Source organism: Citrus clementina, unplaced genomic scaffold (assembly GCF_000493195.1).
Source record: "Citrus clementina cultivar Clemenules unplaced genomic scaffold, Citrus_clementina_v1.0 scaffold_3, whole genome shotgun sequence".
In the NCBI taxonomy this organism is placed as follows: Eukaryota; Viridiplantae; Streptophyta; class Magnoliopsida; order Sapindales; family Rutaceae; genus Citrus; species Citrus x clementina.
This window is the reverse complement of record NW_006262339.1, coordinates 187,987-208,132: the sequence shown is the minus strand read 5'-3', so window position 1 is coordinate 208,132 and position 20,146 is coordinate 187,987. Positions and strand designations below refer to the sequence as shown.

The following is a 20,146-nucleotide window of genomic DNA, read 5'->3' as shown; positions in this document are numbered from 1 at the left end:
TTCATCAAGAGAATATTATTTTAGCCAACTATTAACGTTACCATTTTTTCCCCGAAAATTTGTTTTCCTTGTAGCATGCTATTGCAAGGTGATTTTTTCTTTCTAATGTTTATTGGTTTATAATGTCTTGCGTACTAGATGGTTTAGTTTTCTTGCAATCCTTAAAGTGGCATAGAATCTTATAACTAAATGTAATTTCATTCATATTAATTAAAGAGGAGTATAAGAACATCTGTTTCTCATCACATCCCTTTTGTTATAATATATGTATACCATGTACAACTTTATATCTTTCTGTTTATAGGTCCTGATTTGGTAGAAATATACATGTTGAAATCATGCCTTGCTTTGTTTGAAGGTATTATATATAGTGAGTGCCTTCATTTCTGTACACAAAGTTATTTTAATTTTCACCTTTTTTTTTCTCCTTTTTCATCCACATTCTCCTTGTTTTCTGGTCAAATGCATGCCCTGAAGAAATTCTCTGAGGCATCAAAATAATTTGCAGAAATGCATTAGAAAGCTGCCCCAAAGAAAACTGACTGAACCATTACCTGATGAACTTTTTTTTTTTTTTTTTCCCTTTGATAATTTACCCTAAACCTTTGACTTCCAATTTAGATGCATTGAGCATAGGCTCCGTAGTGTCTGTTAATTAAATTAAGTTACTTGATCATCTAACATCCATTACATTAATGTTTCGATTCATGTATGGAATTGGGCGATATTGGAGGGTGACTAGGAACTAAAAAGCGAGACATGAAGGCATTCACATTCAACACCTTTTAAGTTGTCATGATCTTTCTCATAATTTCCGACCATATGGGTTCAAAAAAAGCAAGCATGTTATTGATCAATAAAGACATTTCTCACAGTGTGCACACTAGCCATAAGAAAGAAAGATCGCAAGGTTTAAATTTTAGATATTTTTATGCATTCTACATATTTATATTTTTTTAGAGTTAGTTAACTGGGTTTTCATGTCCTAACTGATCATTGTAGTTAACTAGCTCGAAACACTGCCTATATATATTCAGAGAGGATACATATTTAACTTAATATAAATGGGTCGTTATCTAAGAAGGAATTATTTGGTTTATTTTAAATTTAATTTCATTAGCTATTTTCATTTATTTATGTTAATTAGGGTCCGTTTGAGATTGAGATTGTGTGGTTGTAGCTTAAAAATTACAGTACTAAAGTATTTGATAAACAATAGTTGTTGTATCTTGCAAGGTATGTTAATGTGATTTTTCAGTTGTATGGTGGAAAATCTATAATATATTTAATAATTTTGTCAAAATTATAATTCAAAATTTATATTTATTACATATTATTAATTTTTGTTTCATAGTTATAGTTTTTTTTTTTCCACAGCAACTATAAGTTAAAAGGTACAACACCTCAATACCAAATAGGACCTTAATTGGTAAGATTCATATTTAGAATATCCATCATTCAGCTGCCTTCTTATAAAAAGCAACGGTATTTCTCAAGAAATTATATGATAACGGCTAGAGTAAGTTCTTTCGTGCATACCGCATGATCACCATCATATAAATTTTTTTTTATTGGAACCTGAGGATTAATTTGCTGCAATTAATTGATGAATCTCTTGCCAAAACCGGCCGCTCTTAAAGATAGTTAGCTCGCCATGGATATCGATGTAGGGGGCTGGGATTTTTCTAAAAAATAAACTAGTATGCACATTTAACACTGTGGGAAATGTTCTTAAACCCCCTAACCTTATGTGGTGTATTTGGAAGTTGTGGCTTTTTGATTACATGAAACTTTTGTCTATAGGAGTTTGTTCTGTGTCATATATTCCAGAAAAGATTTGAAAATAATCACAAAAATGGAGGACCAAAAGGAAAAGAATCACGACAGAGTTCGGGATGCGCAATCCTTCCACAAAAAGAGATTAATTTGCCTAACCTTTGCTCAAGTATAGATGGCAATTTTCATTTATTTATTTATTTTAAATTCTTGCCCATTCTTAAATTTCTTGTGATTCTTCTCAGTTCTGACAGAAGAATGTTTGTCTTCAATTTCATCATGTATTTGCTCAAGAATGGAGGTCTAGTGCAAATTGCAAAGGTAATTATCAATCTCAATACAGTTCCGATCACCGGGCATTAAATGTACATTTCACCCAAAGCATGCTTAAAATGGAGTAAAAAAATATACAACAAAACAAAAGAAGGTAAGCTTTTAACCGCAACAGTTAATTAATCTCCATTTCCAAATATATATATATATATATATAATTAATCTCCAATAACAGTTATTTACATATAAGGTGAGAGTCTAACAGTTATTAAGTGACTTGAAAAAAGCTCACTATAGAACAATTTTTTTTCCCCCACAATTTATTTTCTACATTGAGAAGATATGCTATGAAAGCACTAAAGCTAAACAAGTAATGACAAAATAATCTCATTAAGTTTGAATTGCGGCACCCGACATAGAGATCCTCTTAAATACCTTAAAATATGTCCTGATCACTTTGGTAAGAGTATCGACTCAATTCTAATTAAAAAATAGATAAAAATATATATCTTTCTTTACTCATAGAGTGGAGTAGATATCATTATGATATATGTGAGGGTAAAAATTTAAATTTCGTCATAATAAAGTTAATTTAAGAGTGATCATAATAGATAATGGGTGGAAATATCAATAAATTGAATATACAGATGAAAAAAAAGGTGAATAAGCACAATTAATTCTTCTTGGTTAATTTTAAAAAATCTTAATTTTAAGAAATATATACCACGTCATCCATAAGCCCATTCAATAAACTTTGAATAGACTTCTAAGTGCGGTTGATCAATAATCAGGAGAGCAAAATCCAAAACACAGGTTTTTTTTTTTTTTTTTTTTGTAACTGTCCCACATAATTATTAACGTCCTATGTAGACTTTCTTCTTTGATTTATTAATTGTATCTTATGCTATATACATAAGCGCTTATTATATTCGTGCTCAGAATCTAAGATTAAAATTTGGAACAAATTTATAGTGTCGCAACTAAATTTATATTGTCGTAAAAGTTACTTCAGGGCATCATAAATCTATTTCGGACTTTAATCACGAATTCTAAACCCGGATTGAAAAACTTAGAACCAAAAACATAATATTATCTTATGGGTCTTTTCTTTGTGAAAAAAAAGGGGGGGAAAGGTTTCTACGTACTATGAGCCATTCAAAGAATGAAAATAACTATTCATTAAAGAGACAAATAAGCATCACAAGATTAAAAAAAAAAAAAAAAAAAAAAAAAAGGTCCTACGTGAGCTCCGCAGGAGCTTCTTTTAGACCAAATACAACAATTTAGTTAGTGTAAAGGAATGTGAATTTAGACCACTTGTGAGCCACAAAATTACAAAGGTATAAAGGTGGTTGGCACAGAATATTAAATATACACATGGTAATTAGTACAGAAGAATAATAATATTAAAAAAGAGAGTAGTAAAATTGTCAAAGTGGGTGGGTGTCAAAGAGGGAGAGGGAGGGCAGTGAGGATTTTACCAGAGTAAGCAAAATTGTTGTTAGGCTGGCTGCTGTCAAGCTTTTCAAGGACAACCCACTGTGTTTGTTTACGCCCGTCCAGTTTCTCTCAAAATTAATTTTAAATTGAAGTAGATAAAGATATAGGTACTTATCAGTCTATCTAGCTGGTATAGTAGACTGAGGTCGGGTTCATAAATCATTATCACCATTCACACAAACATACATACATGTGTATAGACCATGACTGTGCATCTAAGTGCATGCATTCAGGACCATCGATCGTTATCACTAAGTATGTGGCCCACCTATTCTCTGCGAAAAGACTTTATACACACACACACACACACACACACACACACACATTAACACATAGCAGTATAGATACTACTATTACGACTCTATGCATGCATCTAGTCGCTAGCTGCAACAATCTACTTTATTTGTACTTTGCGTTGGGCAGCTGCTAGCTAGAAAAAAGAGCTGTTGAATTATATTTTTATGGATCAGTAATTATTAATTAATTTTGTATTTGCTTAATTATGTATGTGCTGCTATCACCTTTAACTTTGGCTTTCTCATTTAGAATCTGCTCACGATCTCTAATCTCTTCGTCTTTCTTTCAACTGTTTTTCCTCAAAGCACACCGGAGCATATGCGGCAGTATATATATATATATATATATCACATTCATGTGCCAGAGGCTAGCTATATCCTTTAATTTTATGGCAACGCAAAGGCAGCTGCCTGCGACTAGTCAATAAATATTTAGGATATTTTAATGAACAGAAAGGCGGAAAAACCCTCAACACGCACACTCGCACACAGGGAGAGAGAGAGAGAGAGAGAGGAGTCGTCCCCACTCTAGCTAGCTAGCTAGGTTTAGGGTTTATATGTAGGCGTAATGAATGACGACAATAAAATAGATGTATATATATTATTTGAAAATGAATATGTCTATTGAAAGAAAAGAAAAGGAAAGAAAAGAAAAGAAAAAGGTTGTAGTAAAGCTTAATTTGTCGCAAGTGTGTGTGAATAGAGAGAGCAGCAGCAGAAGACGCGTGCAAATGCAATTGAATCCCACTCCTTCCTAGAAGAAATTGCATGGACCACGTACGTTTTATTTGGTTTATTTTGTTTGTTCCTTCTTTCTTCGGTAGCTAGCTCTCCTCTCTTATTATTGACGCAGCAATAGCAATAGCAATAGCAAAAGCGATTTTGAATTACACTGGCTGCTAGTACATTCCCGTGAATTTTAATTAATATGATGCTGATGCCCCTCCCACCTTGCTTTTGCTTTTTGGTCCATACATACATACATACATACATACATACATACATAGTAATAGTAATAATTTCTTAATAAAGACGTCTTTATTCTTACAAAATGAAGATATTACTAATAAATTAAAAAATATAAATCTTAATATATTAATAAATAAAAAATATAATTTTGAATGTCTTTCAATATTTTTTTTTATATTTTAATAACATCTTTATTTTAATAAAATAAATATATTAAGTATGTGCGCGCGCGTCCACGTACACACATGTTGCTTTTTTAGCTGCTGATATGTATTGTACATACTATATAGTAGAACTTTTTCGATGGTGAAAGCTAATCAAGAGTTGACAGAAAAAAAGGAAAACGTACGAGTAGGGAAATTAAGGCAAGTGGCATGCTCTCTGTCTCTGTTACCCAAATTTATTGATCAACATTCCATGTTTTCCCCCATATCACGAAGCTGCCCTGCGCCACCCGCGCACATTCTGATCATTTCTGCTCATTCTCTACTCATTCACCGAAATTCCAATTTCATTTATTTACTCATTCATTATTCCAATGGGAAAGCCCTTTAACCTTTTAGGTTTCGTCATTAATTGTGTTGCTGGCCTAAAGCAGCTGCAGCAGCAGCAGAAGATGGAAAGAGACGAGTGAAAAAGCTGACACTTCTATTCGTTTCATACTTAATATGTTACTTATTTATTAATTATTATTATTGTTGTTATTGTTATCACTGTCTGTGTCGTCGTTGATAAAGCCAACAATACATCAACAAATTAACAATGACAGGGCAAAGGAAGGCAGTGTTGTGGATGGACCATTGAGAAAGAGAGCGAGAGTAGTGTTCGGCACTTTTGACGATTACAGCTAAATTAGATTGTGGGTTTGGCAGCAGTATCTCAAATATGACAAAGACATGCATGTTGATTTTTCAAAATTGTTGTCCATTTACTCTTATGAGCATATAAAATAATACACACATATATCTAAGTAGGCTTGCTGGGGCTTATCATAAATGGGATACCAAACAAGTTACGCATGGGGGTCAGGTCCCCCACTGCCACTTGATGAATGGTCACTTTAAGCTCTTGGGGTTGAAATTGAATAATAAGTTTACATGCCTTGTCCCTTGTACTTCCAATTGCCTATTCAATACCCTTTGCGTGTTGTGTTTCCCTTTAATTGATTAGCACGTATCTTACTACTGCTTCTCCATCACCACATAAAACTAATATTAAATTCAATTACCTTTTCGGCTTATTCTTCTGTATTCCTTCTACTTCATGTGCATTGCACATGCCATGGATACCATATTAAAGATGACAGACAAATTTTAGTCCGTTAGCCTTTTTCACATTTCGCCCTGTTTTAGTTGGGCCAGTTTCTCTCTTCAATGTCCCCTTCCCGCCCAGCTCTTATTGGGTTTAATCCAACAGTTCTGCTATTGGCGCCCCTCTCTTACACTTTTGAAACCCATGAACTCTTTGTCGTAGACATTCTCGCGCACAAAATCCATCGCTAGCCCTCTAGACAAATGGCCACCTTAATAATAGAAGAAGAAGAAGCCAATATGAAGCGATAATTACAGTCAATAAACAGAAAGTTAGCATATTTCTTAAACAAACAAAACCCCCCTTTTATCACTTTTAATTTACCGCTTTTTTTTCCCCCATCATCAGTAAACATGAAGGGATTCATGATCCATGGTAAGGGCGAAGATAAAAGAAAATCATTCACAAATATTCTACATATATAATTTTGTCCACCATGACACTATGACAGTGAATTTAGGTTTGGGTTGCCTTAGATATTGGCAAGTTGGTTGGGCTCTTAACATTCTTCCGAGCATTCATTCATCCATTCATAAAGACTTGTGATGAGATGTCACCTGGATCAACAAGGCTGCATGCGTATGCTTAAGACAGTGCAATTTCAAAAACTCCCATAACTTGAATGTCGAAAGCTAATGAATAACACGAGGATGATCATGATTTACCCCAAAAAAAAAGGTCAATGGCGTTTCACTTGTTTATAGACAGCCTGTATAATTTTGGTTCTTCGACTTCTTACCACACACGAAAGCATATAACAATATCACTGCCAAAATCTTGCGGATATTTTCTTGTCGACAACCTAGACTGTCCAAATTACATAATCAACCCCTTAATAAGCTATTTCTGCTGACGAACCACTACGAGCATGAAGTGTATGACTGGTGAAAGGCATGGTATATGGCCTTAGGTTCCATAAACTAACCAGCAATTCTACACATACGAGACCAACAAGGGGACTCAGGAAAGGTCACATTAATAAAGAGATTAATCTTAGTTTTTGTCTAGCTCATCAGTGCATCTGTGCAAACAAAACATTCGATCTCTATTCATCATAAACATGGTATACAATTAGCCTGAGCATCAGGCTGCAATTTCCCATTCAGCAAAGGTTGAGGGTGCATTTCTTCCACAGTTTGACCTTCTCTCAAGGCTTTTCCAATAATTTACAACTTGTATTTTCAGAAAGTAAAGATTAATTATCTTTTCAACTAAGAATATCAAATTCGAAAGATAAGGCCAACGTCGTGAGAGCAACTCAATGCCGGGTGACATCATCACCGATCTTAATGCCTTCATTTCTTCTTAAAGGAGAAGACACCAGCGCTTTCTTGCTAAAAGTCGCAGGCGAACTCTTTTGCCTCTTCCAACCATGCACAACTGTCATCAGCTTCATTTTCATTGCCTGGAATCGCTAGTTTCATTGATGACACATTATCCTGTCACACTATTGAGCTTGGGGAAGTCTTAAGTGCGGTATCGACTAATAACAAATTTTAGTTGGCCCAAAGCTAATTTTATCAGCACATGCTGGATAATAACAATGAAAGCAAGTGAAGATTTAACCACTTTCTAGGAATTAAAATGGTAGTTAATAAGTTAAACAATTCACAACATGATGAAACTATGACTTGAGTTCAAAACTAAAAGGTGTAATCACAAAATTTATACAAACACCACATAAATACTTATTTTCTTTAATTTATTTATGATTATAACAACTTGTTGATTATTAATTTATTTTAAATTTATAATAATTTTAAAAAAATTAAAAAAATAAATAAAGCTCAAGTCCGGTCAAGCCCGCAATGGGCCTAATCAAGCCTAACCTTCATGCTTATCTTAAAGTAGACTTAGGCTTGAAAAAACCCGATTAAAGCCATTTTTTACCATCCATATGATGGATATCTATTTCACTCATATTTAAAAAAAAAAAAATTGTGTTTATTTAATTATTTTTCATATTTAAAAAAAAAATCTCACAATATTTTATGCAGGTTCGAAATTGTGGATTTCGGACCACTGTCCTCAAAGGCTGGGCTCTGGGGCCGAGTGGTTGCATGGGGTAGCCAGCTGGGCCTAGGTTTCTAAGAGTGTAGTATATCCCAACGAATTATAATTAATGTAACATTTATCATCCTAAAATGTGCGTGCTACTGTACAGCCTACCGACATTTAAAGGTCAGAGTTCTAATCTGACTGGACTTTTTCTTTGAAAAAGTTGTCACCGGTGAACGGTAATGACAGCATTAGCAATGACTCATGTATGGTCATGGAAAGATTTTTTTTCTGTCTCTTTCCTCCGTCAAATGAAATCATAGCAAATCTTACGAAGAAATCTCAGCACCAGATGAAAATTGGACACATATCCAAGGGATGAGTAGGGATAGCAACGGTTTACCAACTACTGCTAATTTGTCTTTATTAAATCCGCACTAATAAAAAATTAAAATTACTAAACTCATCTCTTACAGATTTTAACAATTACTAAACCATAAGAATTACAAAAAATTCCATGTTTAAAATCATAAATATTAAAAAAATATTTTTTATAATACATAAAATTTTAAATTATATAATTAAAAATATAAATTTATATCAATAGCCTAAAAAATATCTGCATAAAATACTCAGCTTTATATTTTATTAATATAAAATTAAATAAATAAAAGTCTAATTTTAATAAACAACCATTACTATCTTAACACACACAAATACAAACTAGAGTCTAGAGGGAGCAGGACATGCAGCTGCAATGAGTTAGGTTAGGTAGGTTTAAGAATTAGGAAGATTAGATCATGTGAGTAATAACTTCAACTTACATATATTTATGATTAAAATTTTTAATATAATATTTATTATTAAAATTAAAAAAAAATGTGGTACGTGGCAACCCATAGATTTTTTTTTTTAAAATATCAAACTCATTCACAACTCGTAGTGAGGTATAAATTTGAAATACCAATCCTGCCTACAACTCCTAAAAATATCTAAAGTGGTTGAATTTGCATGTAATTTTGCCATCCTTAGAGGTGAGATATAGACAAAAAAATGTGGAATATAATATGGGAATATTTTTTTTCTCTATCCAAGTAGAATGAATATGCTATGTGCCATATGAATATTTCACTTTCTCTGCAAATCAAAAAACAAGAAAGTGTGAAATTTTTTTTAAAACTATGTGGTTTAAGAGACTTAAAACTTAAAGTATATAAACCTTATAGTTTATGCGTTTTCTCAAACTTTACTGGACTTTAAAATTTTGGATTAGAATATTTCTTATATATGTATATATATGGAAATTATCAGATCCAGGATTCTCAGATTGTATTACAATCTAAAAATTCTAGATGAGTCGTTGGAATCCAACGACTCCCAAATTCTTTTCTTTTTTTTGGTAGGTTGCATAAGGTGGGCTCCATCTTTGGATCCCACTTTATTCCTGTACACTCTATCAATTCAGCATTCTGGGATTGGAAGAGTGCGAAGAGCATATATACATGTAAGGCTTCTCATGTGTACGGTGAGGGGCTTTTTTTTTTTGGGTGGGAGGGGGGGGGGGGGGTGCGTGGGGAGGGGCCTCCCTATCTCTCCCAGCTCTTTAACACTTAATATTCATTCATCGTTCTCTTATTCTCGTCTCTTCTCCTTGTTTAAGCTCAACAAGACATTTCTTATTTGTCTTAAAGAGGCCTATTGTTGACTTGAGCGTCAAAGTAGACACGCCATTGTCCCTCTTTGACTATTTTTTATATTCTCATTTTTGGGGCACCAAGATTAACAATACTTCGAGAGATAACACTAACAATAATTGAAGAGATGATCGAGGAGAAAAGGAAGACTAACTAATAGGAAAGTATCTCCTCGAGCTCACTGTTACTTTATGACTTCAAAAGCTCTTTATAATGAGATTCTCAGCTCTTCGTATCTATTTCGACTATGAAAGACCTTATCACTAAGGTGATAGAAACTTAGATCAACTAAAAGAAAAATATGCCAAAAGATATTTCCTACATTTACCATCTCTAGTATTTAACGTAAGATCCTGATCACTTGATTTGGCCTCCTGCTAGTGCACGAAAATTCTTGCATTGGCACATACACCCGCACACTCACAAGTGCGCGCACACAGAGAGAGATGTATATAATAATTTTTTAGTTAGGATTTCCTAATCATATTAAAGTCTAAGATGAGCTAAAAGACAAAAAAAAAAAAAAAAGAATACAGACTCCAATATAATGTATTTCATCATGTAAGATATACATATTTTTTATTTATTTTAACTTATCCTAATTTTAATAAAGCCAGAGGTCTACGATTATAACCTCACTGTATATCTATATACAGGTACATGTAGAATGCAATTATATGATTGACAAATTATTCTCTTCATAAACATTGCACATATATGAAATATAATAATTAACATTTTACATACATAACCGAATAGTTAAGAGAAATAATTAACGTATGACAACATACACGTACAATTAATAAACACATCGCTACGTACGCTAACTACATGAGGCAACAAGCATTAACGTTATCGTCGTTGAACATGTTGCTGACTTTGTCGTCTCCTCGGTGAGTGACGGGAAGTGTTCCATGCTTGTCCCCAACATTGTAGCCATGCCTATAATAGTTGTAACTCTCCTTAAATTCATTTGTTGTGTCTTTGAAATAATTATTTGCAGATGTGAAGTACAATGGTGGATTAGGGTAGGGCCAAAATTCAGCCCTCTTTCCTGCCCTCCTCACCGCCTTGAGCACCTTATTCCGATCAACGTACCCCACCGCCGTCACCTTTTCCAACTCTAGCTCCACCTCCACTGAATCAACCCCTAACATGCATACATACACGCGCGTACAACATATATATAGTTATTAATACATACATACCCAATACATTTTAAAGATTTAATAACTAATTTGCTATAGCTAGCTAGGTAGCTCTGTATAATTATGTACCTCTAAGCTTGTAAATGGCGTTTTTGACAACTCGCTCGCAGCCAGTGCAGCACATCCGGACTTTAAGCTCCACAGTCTGCAAAGAAAAACGCGTTTCCCAGACGGATTTTGATTTTGCCAAATGCCAACGTACGGGATCATTTTTCTTTTTTCCTTTTGCTCACTTTAATTTAAATTACCTTTATGCATTACTACCTGTCTACTTTAGCCAGTTATATTTATGTAGTATAGGAAACCAAAGGGATTACCTGTTTTGTTTAGATTAACTAATTAAACGTACGTATTAATTGTTGGTTACCATGGATACGTATCTTAATATATATTCACTTTATAGCCCGCAGCAAGCAGCCAGCAGTAATATTATTAATTATTTACCTATTAAATTTTAATTTTAATACCTAAAGCTGCTATACTAAACGACAACGTGATTAAAGAGCCATAACAGTGACCGAAAGAAGTTTTGAGCTAATTGCAGCCAAAGTGTATATATATATATATGCACTCCCGTGCGGACGATTTTTTAATACAGACATTGTAGCTGTTAAGATAAGTGGCTTAATATAATTTATTTTTAATGTACTATAAAAACGTGCAGTTTAATAATATTAAAAATTAACGCTATTAAGTTACATGACTTAAAAATATATCCGCATAAAAAAAATGAGTACAGCTGCACTAGAGAAAGTATCTCTCTCTATATAATTGATATTTATAAAAACTAATCAGCAAAACAAGATTTTTAGTTCTTTTATTTCTAAAGACCCGAAAAAAAAGAAGAAGCAAAACTATCTCTTGCCTATATATTCTTTTGTATCTTAAGAAGTTGGAAACAGAAAAACAGTTATGGTGATGAAGCTGGTTAACATTAAGGAGCCAAAAGTGACCTTTTGAAAATAAAATTAGACGAAAAGAAAGTTTGTTTCTTTGGCAACTCGAAAATGAAAAACCATGGACCATATATGATGAAAGTGGAAGGCCAAACCAAATAAAGAGATGAGATACCGACGTACACAGGGGTCCAATTCAGAAGGGATCGATGAAAAACATGCAAAATTAATTAATTAAGCGAGCAAACCTGCAAAGAAAGTGGTCGTCCCTTAGGCATGTTGTTGTTAACGTTGATGGTTTTGAATTTGTCTTGATAGCGAAACAAACAGAAACAGTATGCAATAGAAGATATAACTGAGCGGAAAGCCTTAGCTAGTAAGGTAGCCATGGGCTCGATATATATAGATATATTGTCAAGGTAAAGGCAAAATGGCTAAGGAAGAAAAAGAAGAGAAATAAGCAAGAAACGATTCCAAACCCAAAGAAGATATTCCTCTAATCTCTATCTATTGGCTTTGGCATCGCTTCCCTTATGCTGTAATATCTCTTGGTAATATATTCCAAAGTTGCTTCTCTGATACATACTATTCCAAGTCCAGGGGGTAGCAGTAAGCAGTTTTCTTGGTGATGTCTCCTAGCCTACATAATTAAATAGAATTATATATTACCCTTTCCAAAGGGAATGGTATCAAAACTTTATCATCACGTTATTAATGCTTCAAATCTAGGTCATCAAGGCGCACCATTAAGCGATCAATTAAGGGAAATCATTCATCGTATACCCAGTCCCGATGTGGCATATGTTTACCACTTGAGGGTGAGTTTGGCACCATTTGGTGGTGAGTGAGTTTGGCTCTGATATAAATAAAAACGTATATGGATTTAATGTATACTCAAATTAAAGTTAGCTTACAAGTTCAGAATTAGTTCACATAGGATTATATTATTAATCTAGCAAATATTCTTAATTAACATGAGATACTATCACTAACATATTAGAGTTTCACGCAAAAGGAACGTTATATTCTCAAAATCTTTTTTTTTTTTTTTTCGTTTCCCACTATCTTTGAAAATCACTACCCAACATGGCTGTCTACACGGCCTCAGAAAGTTTTATTCCCTCATCACATTGCTATTACTTAGTTGCTATTACTTAATAGGCATTCCAATTTAATATATAGTTTAATCACAAGCCTTGGGAAAAAGAGAACTTTGTGTTGTTCTACACTTTTCAGTTAAAAGAATCAATATGGGAATTTTAATAGTAAAATTATAAGAATAAGAATAAGTGTACGTGTTATTCTGAACCATTAGTTAATTGCAGAATCAAGACGGAATTGTTTTGCCATTATTCATCTATTTTACACCCCCATTAAATTTACCATAAAAAGATAAGAAACCAGCAGCAAACTAACTAATTGGTTTAATTATTAATTTGTCAAACAAGAAACAAAAACAATTATACCTGGCTACAACACAAATTAAAGGTTATAATACAAGAGATCAATAACAATAAAGAGATGAACTGTAGATCTGGTTTGATGTTAAAACATATGTATATCAACTTGATCTCTTCGGGGAAGAATACGATTTGCTAGAAACAGGAAATATTATTTTTCCCCAAAAAAATTATTGTTATACCATATTTTTACGAGGCTCGACCCATTTGCATAAACGAATGGACCTCATAGCCCAAGGACCACAATCCAATAACATGTTTTAATCTAAATAGTATAAAACAATATAAGTCTTAATCGCCGTCAAAGTCAAATCCTACAAGATAGAAGATAAGTTTTCATAACTAAATTACACTTATGAGTATCTCTCTTAAATAAAAAGATCATCACTCAAAGATACAATCATGAGAAATAGGTATATTAGAGGAAGATTATAATACTTTAAATCTCTTCTCTCTCTTATTATTTGTTTGTTATTGCACCGCTCTCGATTTCTAACTTAAGCATAAGAGTTCTACGTCGCCAACATTCTCTAATGGATTATTTTTTGCAGGATTCCAAGCTTTTCATTCTTAACAATGGTAATCCAAGGACAACAACCTCTCTCATGGTCTGTTTCCTAAGTAGAACAACTCTTGCTCACTTTTATCATCGATGCAAATTTTGGTGTCAATATATATGCTAAAAGCAATTAAAGATAGGGGTGTTTGTAGATTGAATTTTGTTAATTAGACATCAACCCATATATGATTCACGATTTTATGGATTATAATCTTTGAATCCAAACTAATCTACGGATTGGTGAAGCTTAATCCAAATTCAATCATATATCTGTGGATCATATGCGTATTTGACCCAATCGATAACCAATCCATATTTTTTCAAATTAGTTTACATATTAAAATTTTTAATTATGTCAAATCTACGAACTAATTAGATAAAAAATTTGATATAAAAATAATTTTACTACCGATCAAATTCAAAACTGAATAATATTTAAATAAGTTAATTGTTTAAATAAAGCTAGAATAATACATTCAAAGTTTCAAAATATAACATTCCGAAACTAAAAAAAAATCACATTTGTTTAGATCAATACTTGAAAACTAAAATTATGAATTTAAATCTATATAAAAGTTGAAACTTGAGAGCATTGATGATGGCCCAAAATGTCTACCTCCAATTTGTCAAAATGCTTTAGAATTTTTATTGTTTAGGAAGCTATATTTGTTTATTTAATTATTCAATTATTTTATTATTTTTATTTTATATTATTATCACATGTGATATAATATGACATTAATGTAACTATATTTAACTTATTTATTTATTAGTAGGCAGTAATGCCACGTTTATAAGTTTTACTATTTTAATTAAATAATTTTTTTTGGCATTTGCCGATTTTTGCAGATTTACAAAAGTAAAAAATTCATATCTAATTCACCTACTATAGATTTTAAAACTTTCATCGAATCCTTCCATCAGTCCATAGATTGGATTTTTATGAATCGAATTTTTACGAATCAGACGGATTGAGCGAATTGAATTAGATTATGAGCAACCTAAGGAAAGAACACCAGGAGCTAGAGATGTTCTCTATCTTTTAAAATGGGTAAAAGTACGTTTAATCCCTATATTTTGAAGTTAGTACCCGATTAGTCCCTATATTTTTAAAAATACCTCAAACCATCCCCACTATTAAATTATTGACACTTTTGCCATTATCTTTTGTTCTTTTTAACTTATTTTTATAATATTGCCCTATTATAATAATTTTTTAGACATTATTAAAAAGAAAAAAATAACCCTATTATAATAATTTTTTTAGACATTATTAAAAAGAAAAAAATAAATTACCAGTTTAACACCAAAAAATAAAATAAAATTAAAAAAAATATATTAATTTTTGTGGAACATACTCTTGAGTTAAAATATTAATTTTTCTAAAAAAATTGATAATGTAATTTTTTACGATATTAATTTTTTAGACATACGTGAGCTTCCACAAAAATTAATATATACCTTTTTTGTTTTTATTTTATTTTTGAGTTTAATTTGATAATTTAATTTTTTATTAATATCCAAAAAAGAAACATTATTGTAAAAATGTAATATTGTAAAAATAAGTTAAAAATAAAAAAATAATGGCATAAGTGTCAATATTTAGTAGCAGGGACGTTTTGAGGTGTTTTTAAAAATACAGGGACTAAATGGACACTAACCTCATAATATAGGGACTAAACAAACTTTTACCCTTTTAAAATTTCTACAACTTAATGTGCCAGCTCTTTTTTTTAAAGCTATTTTAAAAAAAAATTTAATAACATGTAAGCAATTGTCAAAACAGTTAGTTTACATTAAATAAATAATCAAATTTTGATGTCTAAATTCAAATAAAAATCTTCAATTGAAATAGTCGTTCCCATTTTTCATATATTCTTACTATAGATCAAATTAAATGCTGAAAATCTCTCACAAATAAATTGATTAATTTGTGCTTGAATACCTAGCTACTGATGTGAACTTGACAAAGATTGGTGAGATCTTACACTTGTTGAGGTTCATTTACTAAGGATCGTTCTAATTTATATTCAAACAATCATAAAATAAAGACCTTGTCCTATAAATATAAGAACCAATGATATAATAAATCTGGGCTTGACCCCACACTCAAGGAAGAAGAGAAGATTGTGAGTGATAAGTTAAGAAAGAATGCCACAAGATGAAATCTTGAGTTCTGGTAGTTCTCTAAAGAAACAAAGAGAAAAGCTCTCACTATTATTAAAACTTTAATCTCTATATCTAACCTCTCTATTTTCATTCTTTCGCCCAAATCTGCTTAAATTAATATAAGGAGCACGATCTTCTCTATCTAGGTCTTCCCTATAGTCATCTTCATCAGCACACCTATATGAATTTCTCCCTCTTTGTTGCAAATTAAGAGTTTTTAGTGGTAGTTGCTTTTGTGAGTTAGATTCAACTTTATATATTCTCTCATTCACCTCATCAAACCTCAATTCCAAGCATTCAAACTTTTGTTCTAAGGACTTAAAGAATAATTTAAAGTCTATCTTTTCCCGAGCATCATTGGAAATAAATTGATTTCTGTCTTGAGACATATTTAGTAACCTACAAAACAAAGTTAGAAAACCTCACGAATACTCCTCACATGTTTCCACTCAACATTGATAGTACTCACACTCGTGTTTACTCAAATATGCCTTTTACCCTCTTATAAGCTCACATACTCTTGTCTTTCTCCATTCTTTAATTTTCTCCTTTAGTTCTTTATTGAACTAAATGAACTCTACCAAAATTCACTTGCAACAATCCAATCTTAACAAATCATAAGCAAATAAAGAAAAAAAATTATAAATCTTGATGCAATTAGAATTACCCCCTTTTTTTTTAATTGCTGAAAATTGGAATAGGCAAGACTTGAATACCAAGCTACTCTTTAAATTCAATTGATTTTTGAAACTTTCTTTAGTTTTATTTTTTGGTTTTTTCTTTTAAATGAGAAAGAGTAGAACTTGAAGGATCAAGGCAAAGTTGGGGAAAAGAATAATTAAAGAAGATAGGTTTATGGATTCAAACAAAAATTAAGAAACAAAATTATGCAGAATTAGAAAAACCAAATATATTCATAATGATCAAACTTGATTTAGAACCTAAGCTCTGTTACCAATTGATGCTTAATGGATCTTGTCATGCTTTAGCAGCCGGATTTTCATCAGTTACTTTAAATAAAGAGTAATCATAAACATTCCAAATTTTTTATTCCAAATAATTATTGCAAATGATAGGGTATTATTAATTGATTGATAATTTTTTACAAAATACAAGTAAATTAATTGTATTATCTCACTAACCAATTCATAAATACCACATCATTTAGGATAGTTATTTGGGATAAAAAATTTAAAATGTGTACCACTACTTTTAAATAAATAAATGATACTTTGGACAACAACAAAATTATTTTCTGAGAAAGAGGATGGATATCTTATTAGTTTTGGTATTGGCCAAGTAAACCAGAATTATATATTAGTATGTTAGATGCTAATTGATGAGAGAATTAGAATCTTGATTTTATGAGCTACATATTATACCATGTTATCCAAATGTATGACATGAGACTAATGGAAACGTAATAATTAATTTAATTTTGCCGAAGGAATTTTCGATTTTCCTAAGTTTCCCACTCGAACTGAAGATGTCATATAATATGTAATAGCTAGGAAAGAATATCTTGTAAATTAAAGATAAAAATAAATCAACTAGCTAGAGCCTAGCGATACCGTGGGCCTTGTTCTTGAAAATTACTTGAAATTTGCCAGCTAGCATTCCTAGTTGTTGTTCCCATGTTCATTTTTAAATTAATTTCCATGAATCTCATACCAATTAGCAAAAGCATTAGTGATTAGACAAAGATCAGGCGAGTCTCCACAATATAAAGACTCTCTACACGTAAACCACACGGTCGAGAGGTTTATTCTCTAAGCTTCATCCACATTAATAATAATAATAATAATAATTGAATTGGTATGTATATCTATTTATCTATAATTTGCTCTACGTGCATGCATCTTGCCGCATATGTGTAGAATATTTCTCTAATCAAATCATTCACATTTTAGTAACATTCTCATTTCAGTAAAGTGAAAATGATATTAAATTAAAAAAAATAAAAATTTAACTTAAGACTCTTGACTTAAAATTTTGATACAATTTTTGAGCTATTGCTTCAAGCAATCCAAAGATAGATGATACTAACCCCCACTAAATGCTACTTTAAATTTCAATATCTACAATTGGATTACTTGAAATCAATAGCTTACAAATTTTGTCAAAATTTTAAGTCAAGAATTTAAGTCCAAATATCCTAACCATGTCAATTACCATTATTACCAATTTAATCACAATTAATTATATACTTATAATATATTAAATAAGGAGCGGCCTTATCTTGTACTTTTCCTCATTAGTTACCATTTCTGTGTGGATTGAGCAAGTAGGTGTTACCAATAATTAACCCACAACACATGTTGGATGGCAATGGAAATGGGAGGGGAGGAGATTGACATCTCCATACCCATTTTCGATGCTCTATTTATATTCTCGTACCCTTCTCATCCCCTTTAAAATTGCTTGAGGAAGGGAAATGAAGATCTCCGAATTAAAATAGAGTTGGATTATTGGCACCCCTTCATTAATCATATAAAACCCCTGTTATATTATAATTATATTTAAGGACAAATATAAATAAAATTAAACTATTTATATTGTCTTGTTCTCTTCAATTTTATTTTACTTGCACAATATAAATATATTTTATTATCAATAAAATAATATGAATTTAATTAGTAATCCTCTAAGCTAAAACAAAATTCTTGTAATAAACATAACAACTTAATTAAGATACAATACAGTGGAAAAATAAGTAAAATAAAATTTTATCCTACTGTAAATAATTTTTTAAGAATTCTCAAACTAATTGTTAACCAAAAAAATTATAGGTAGGATAAAATTGTATTAGACCCATAAAATATTTATTATTTTCTAAGTATAATGTTTTTCTTATTTTTAATTTTTTCTTTAAAAATTAATTAATAAAGAAAGTTTGAAGAGAGGAATACAAATAGTAAGGTTGAAAGAGTGAGAAAAAATTTTAGAAACTGAAAAATTCAAAAATAAAAAGAGTGTTCATTTGGAAAAAAAAGATATTTTTGGCATTAAATGAAATATAATTGAAAAAAAAGGGGTTTCAATAGGATTTTGGAGGGGTGCTACTAGTCACAATCTTAATAATAAAGGAGATCTTCAACTTCAAGGATATCCAATCCCTAAATAATTATACTTTTATTTTGAACTTGATTTAATTGTGTTCAAGTAAAAGCATAAAATCATATTACCAACACAAAAACATCAAAACAAACTAAAGCAATTAAAATCATTTCCATGAAACTAAGTCACTGACATCAAAATTACAAGATAACGACGAAGTGGAAATATAAAAGATTTTTGGATAAGAGAAACTAAATTTTTGAATAATAAAAATCTTATTAGAGAACTTTGAATGAAGAAAAAAAAGGATTGCGAACTCCTTTTATAGTAACCTAAATATCATGAATATTAATATATCAATAAATTAAGTTATTTTTAATTTACAAAAAAAATTCTTTATTTTTTAATTTTTATTTACCTTGATCTAGTATTTCTTATGTTTTATTTGAATAGTAGTTAGTTGTCTTTGATATTAATTAAATTATTATAAATTTATTATTTTTATATTAAAAATGAGTTAACTTGAAATTTAATGTAAGTGAAAATGTAAATTGAAATTTTACATTATAAAAAGAGTTAAGAGATAAATTTTAATTCTAAATTAACTTTAAAAAATAGGAAGCAACATTGAGAATTTATTTTACAAAAGTCACAAAACATATCATGTAAATTTAATTTTTAATTAGGTAATTATTAATTTATCGAAGCTTCAAGTATTATTTTATCGAAGCTTTATTTGGACAACGAGTAGATGATGATAATGACGAACTGATTAGCTTTTGGGATTAATCAAAGTATAACCAAAAAGCAAATGAAAAGTCCCCGCGATGGACGAATGATATGAAAGAAGAATAATTTTGGTTGGGTTGGGTGGGGGTCCGCCTCTAATAATAGATGAGGATGGCCATAGAGTACAACGAAATCACTATCATTAAATTTGGAAAAAAAAAAAAAAAAAAAGACACATGTCACGTTAAGAC

At 31.1% G+C, this 20,146-nt stretch overlaps 1 protein-coding gene across 1 annotated transcript; it reads right to left on the bottom strand.

The window, feature by feature from the left end:
* Positions 1-10,535: 10,535 nt before the first annotated feature.
* LOC18047346 (heavy metal-associated isoprenylated plant protein 30) lies at positions 10,536-12,349 on the bottom strand. Its single transcript, XM_006439116.2, has 3 exons — positions 12,170-12,349; positions 11,095-11,170; positions 10,536-10,967 (listed from the first exon to the last, which is right to left on the bottom strand). Exons 1-3 carry the CDS (start codon positions 12,308-12,310, stop codon positions 10,645-10,647), a joined length of 540 nt encoding a protein of 179 aa, XP_006439179.1. The 5' UTR covers positions 12,311-12,349; the 3' UTR covers positions 10,536-10,644.
* Between the last annotated feature and the right edge of the window lie 7,797 nt (positions 12,350-20,146).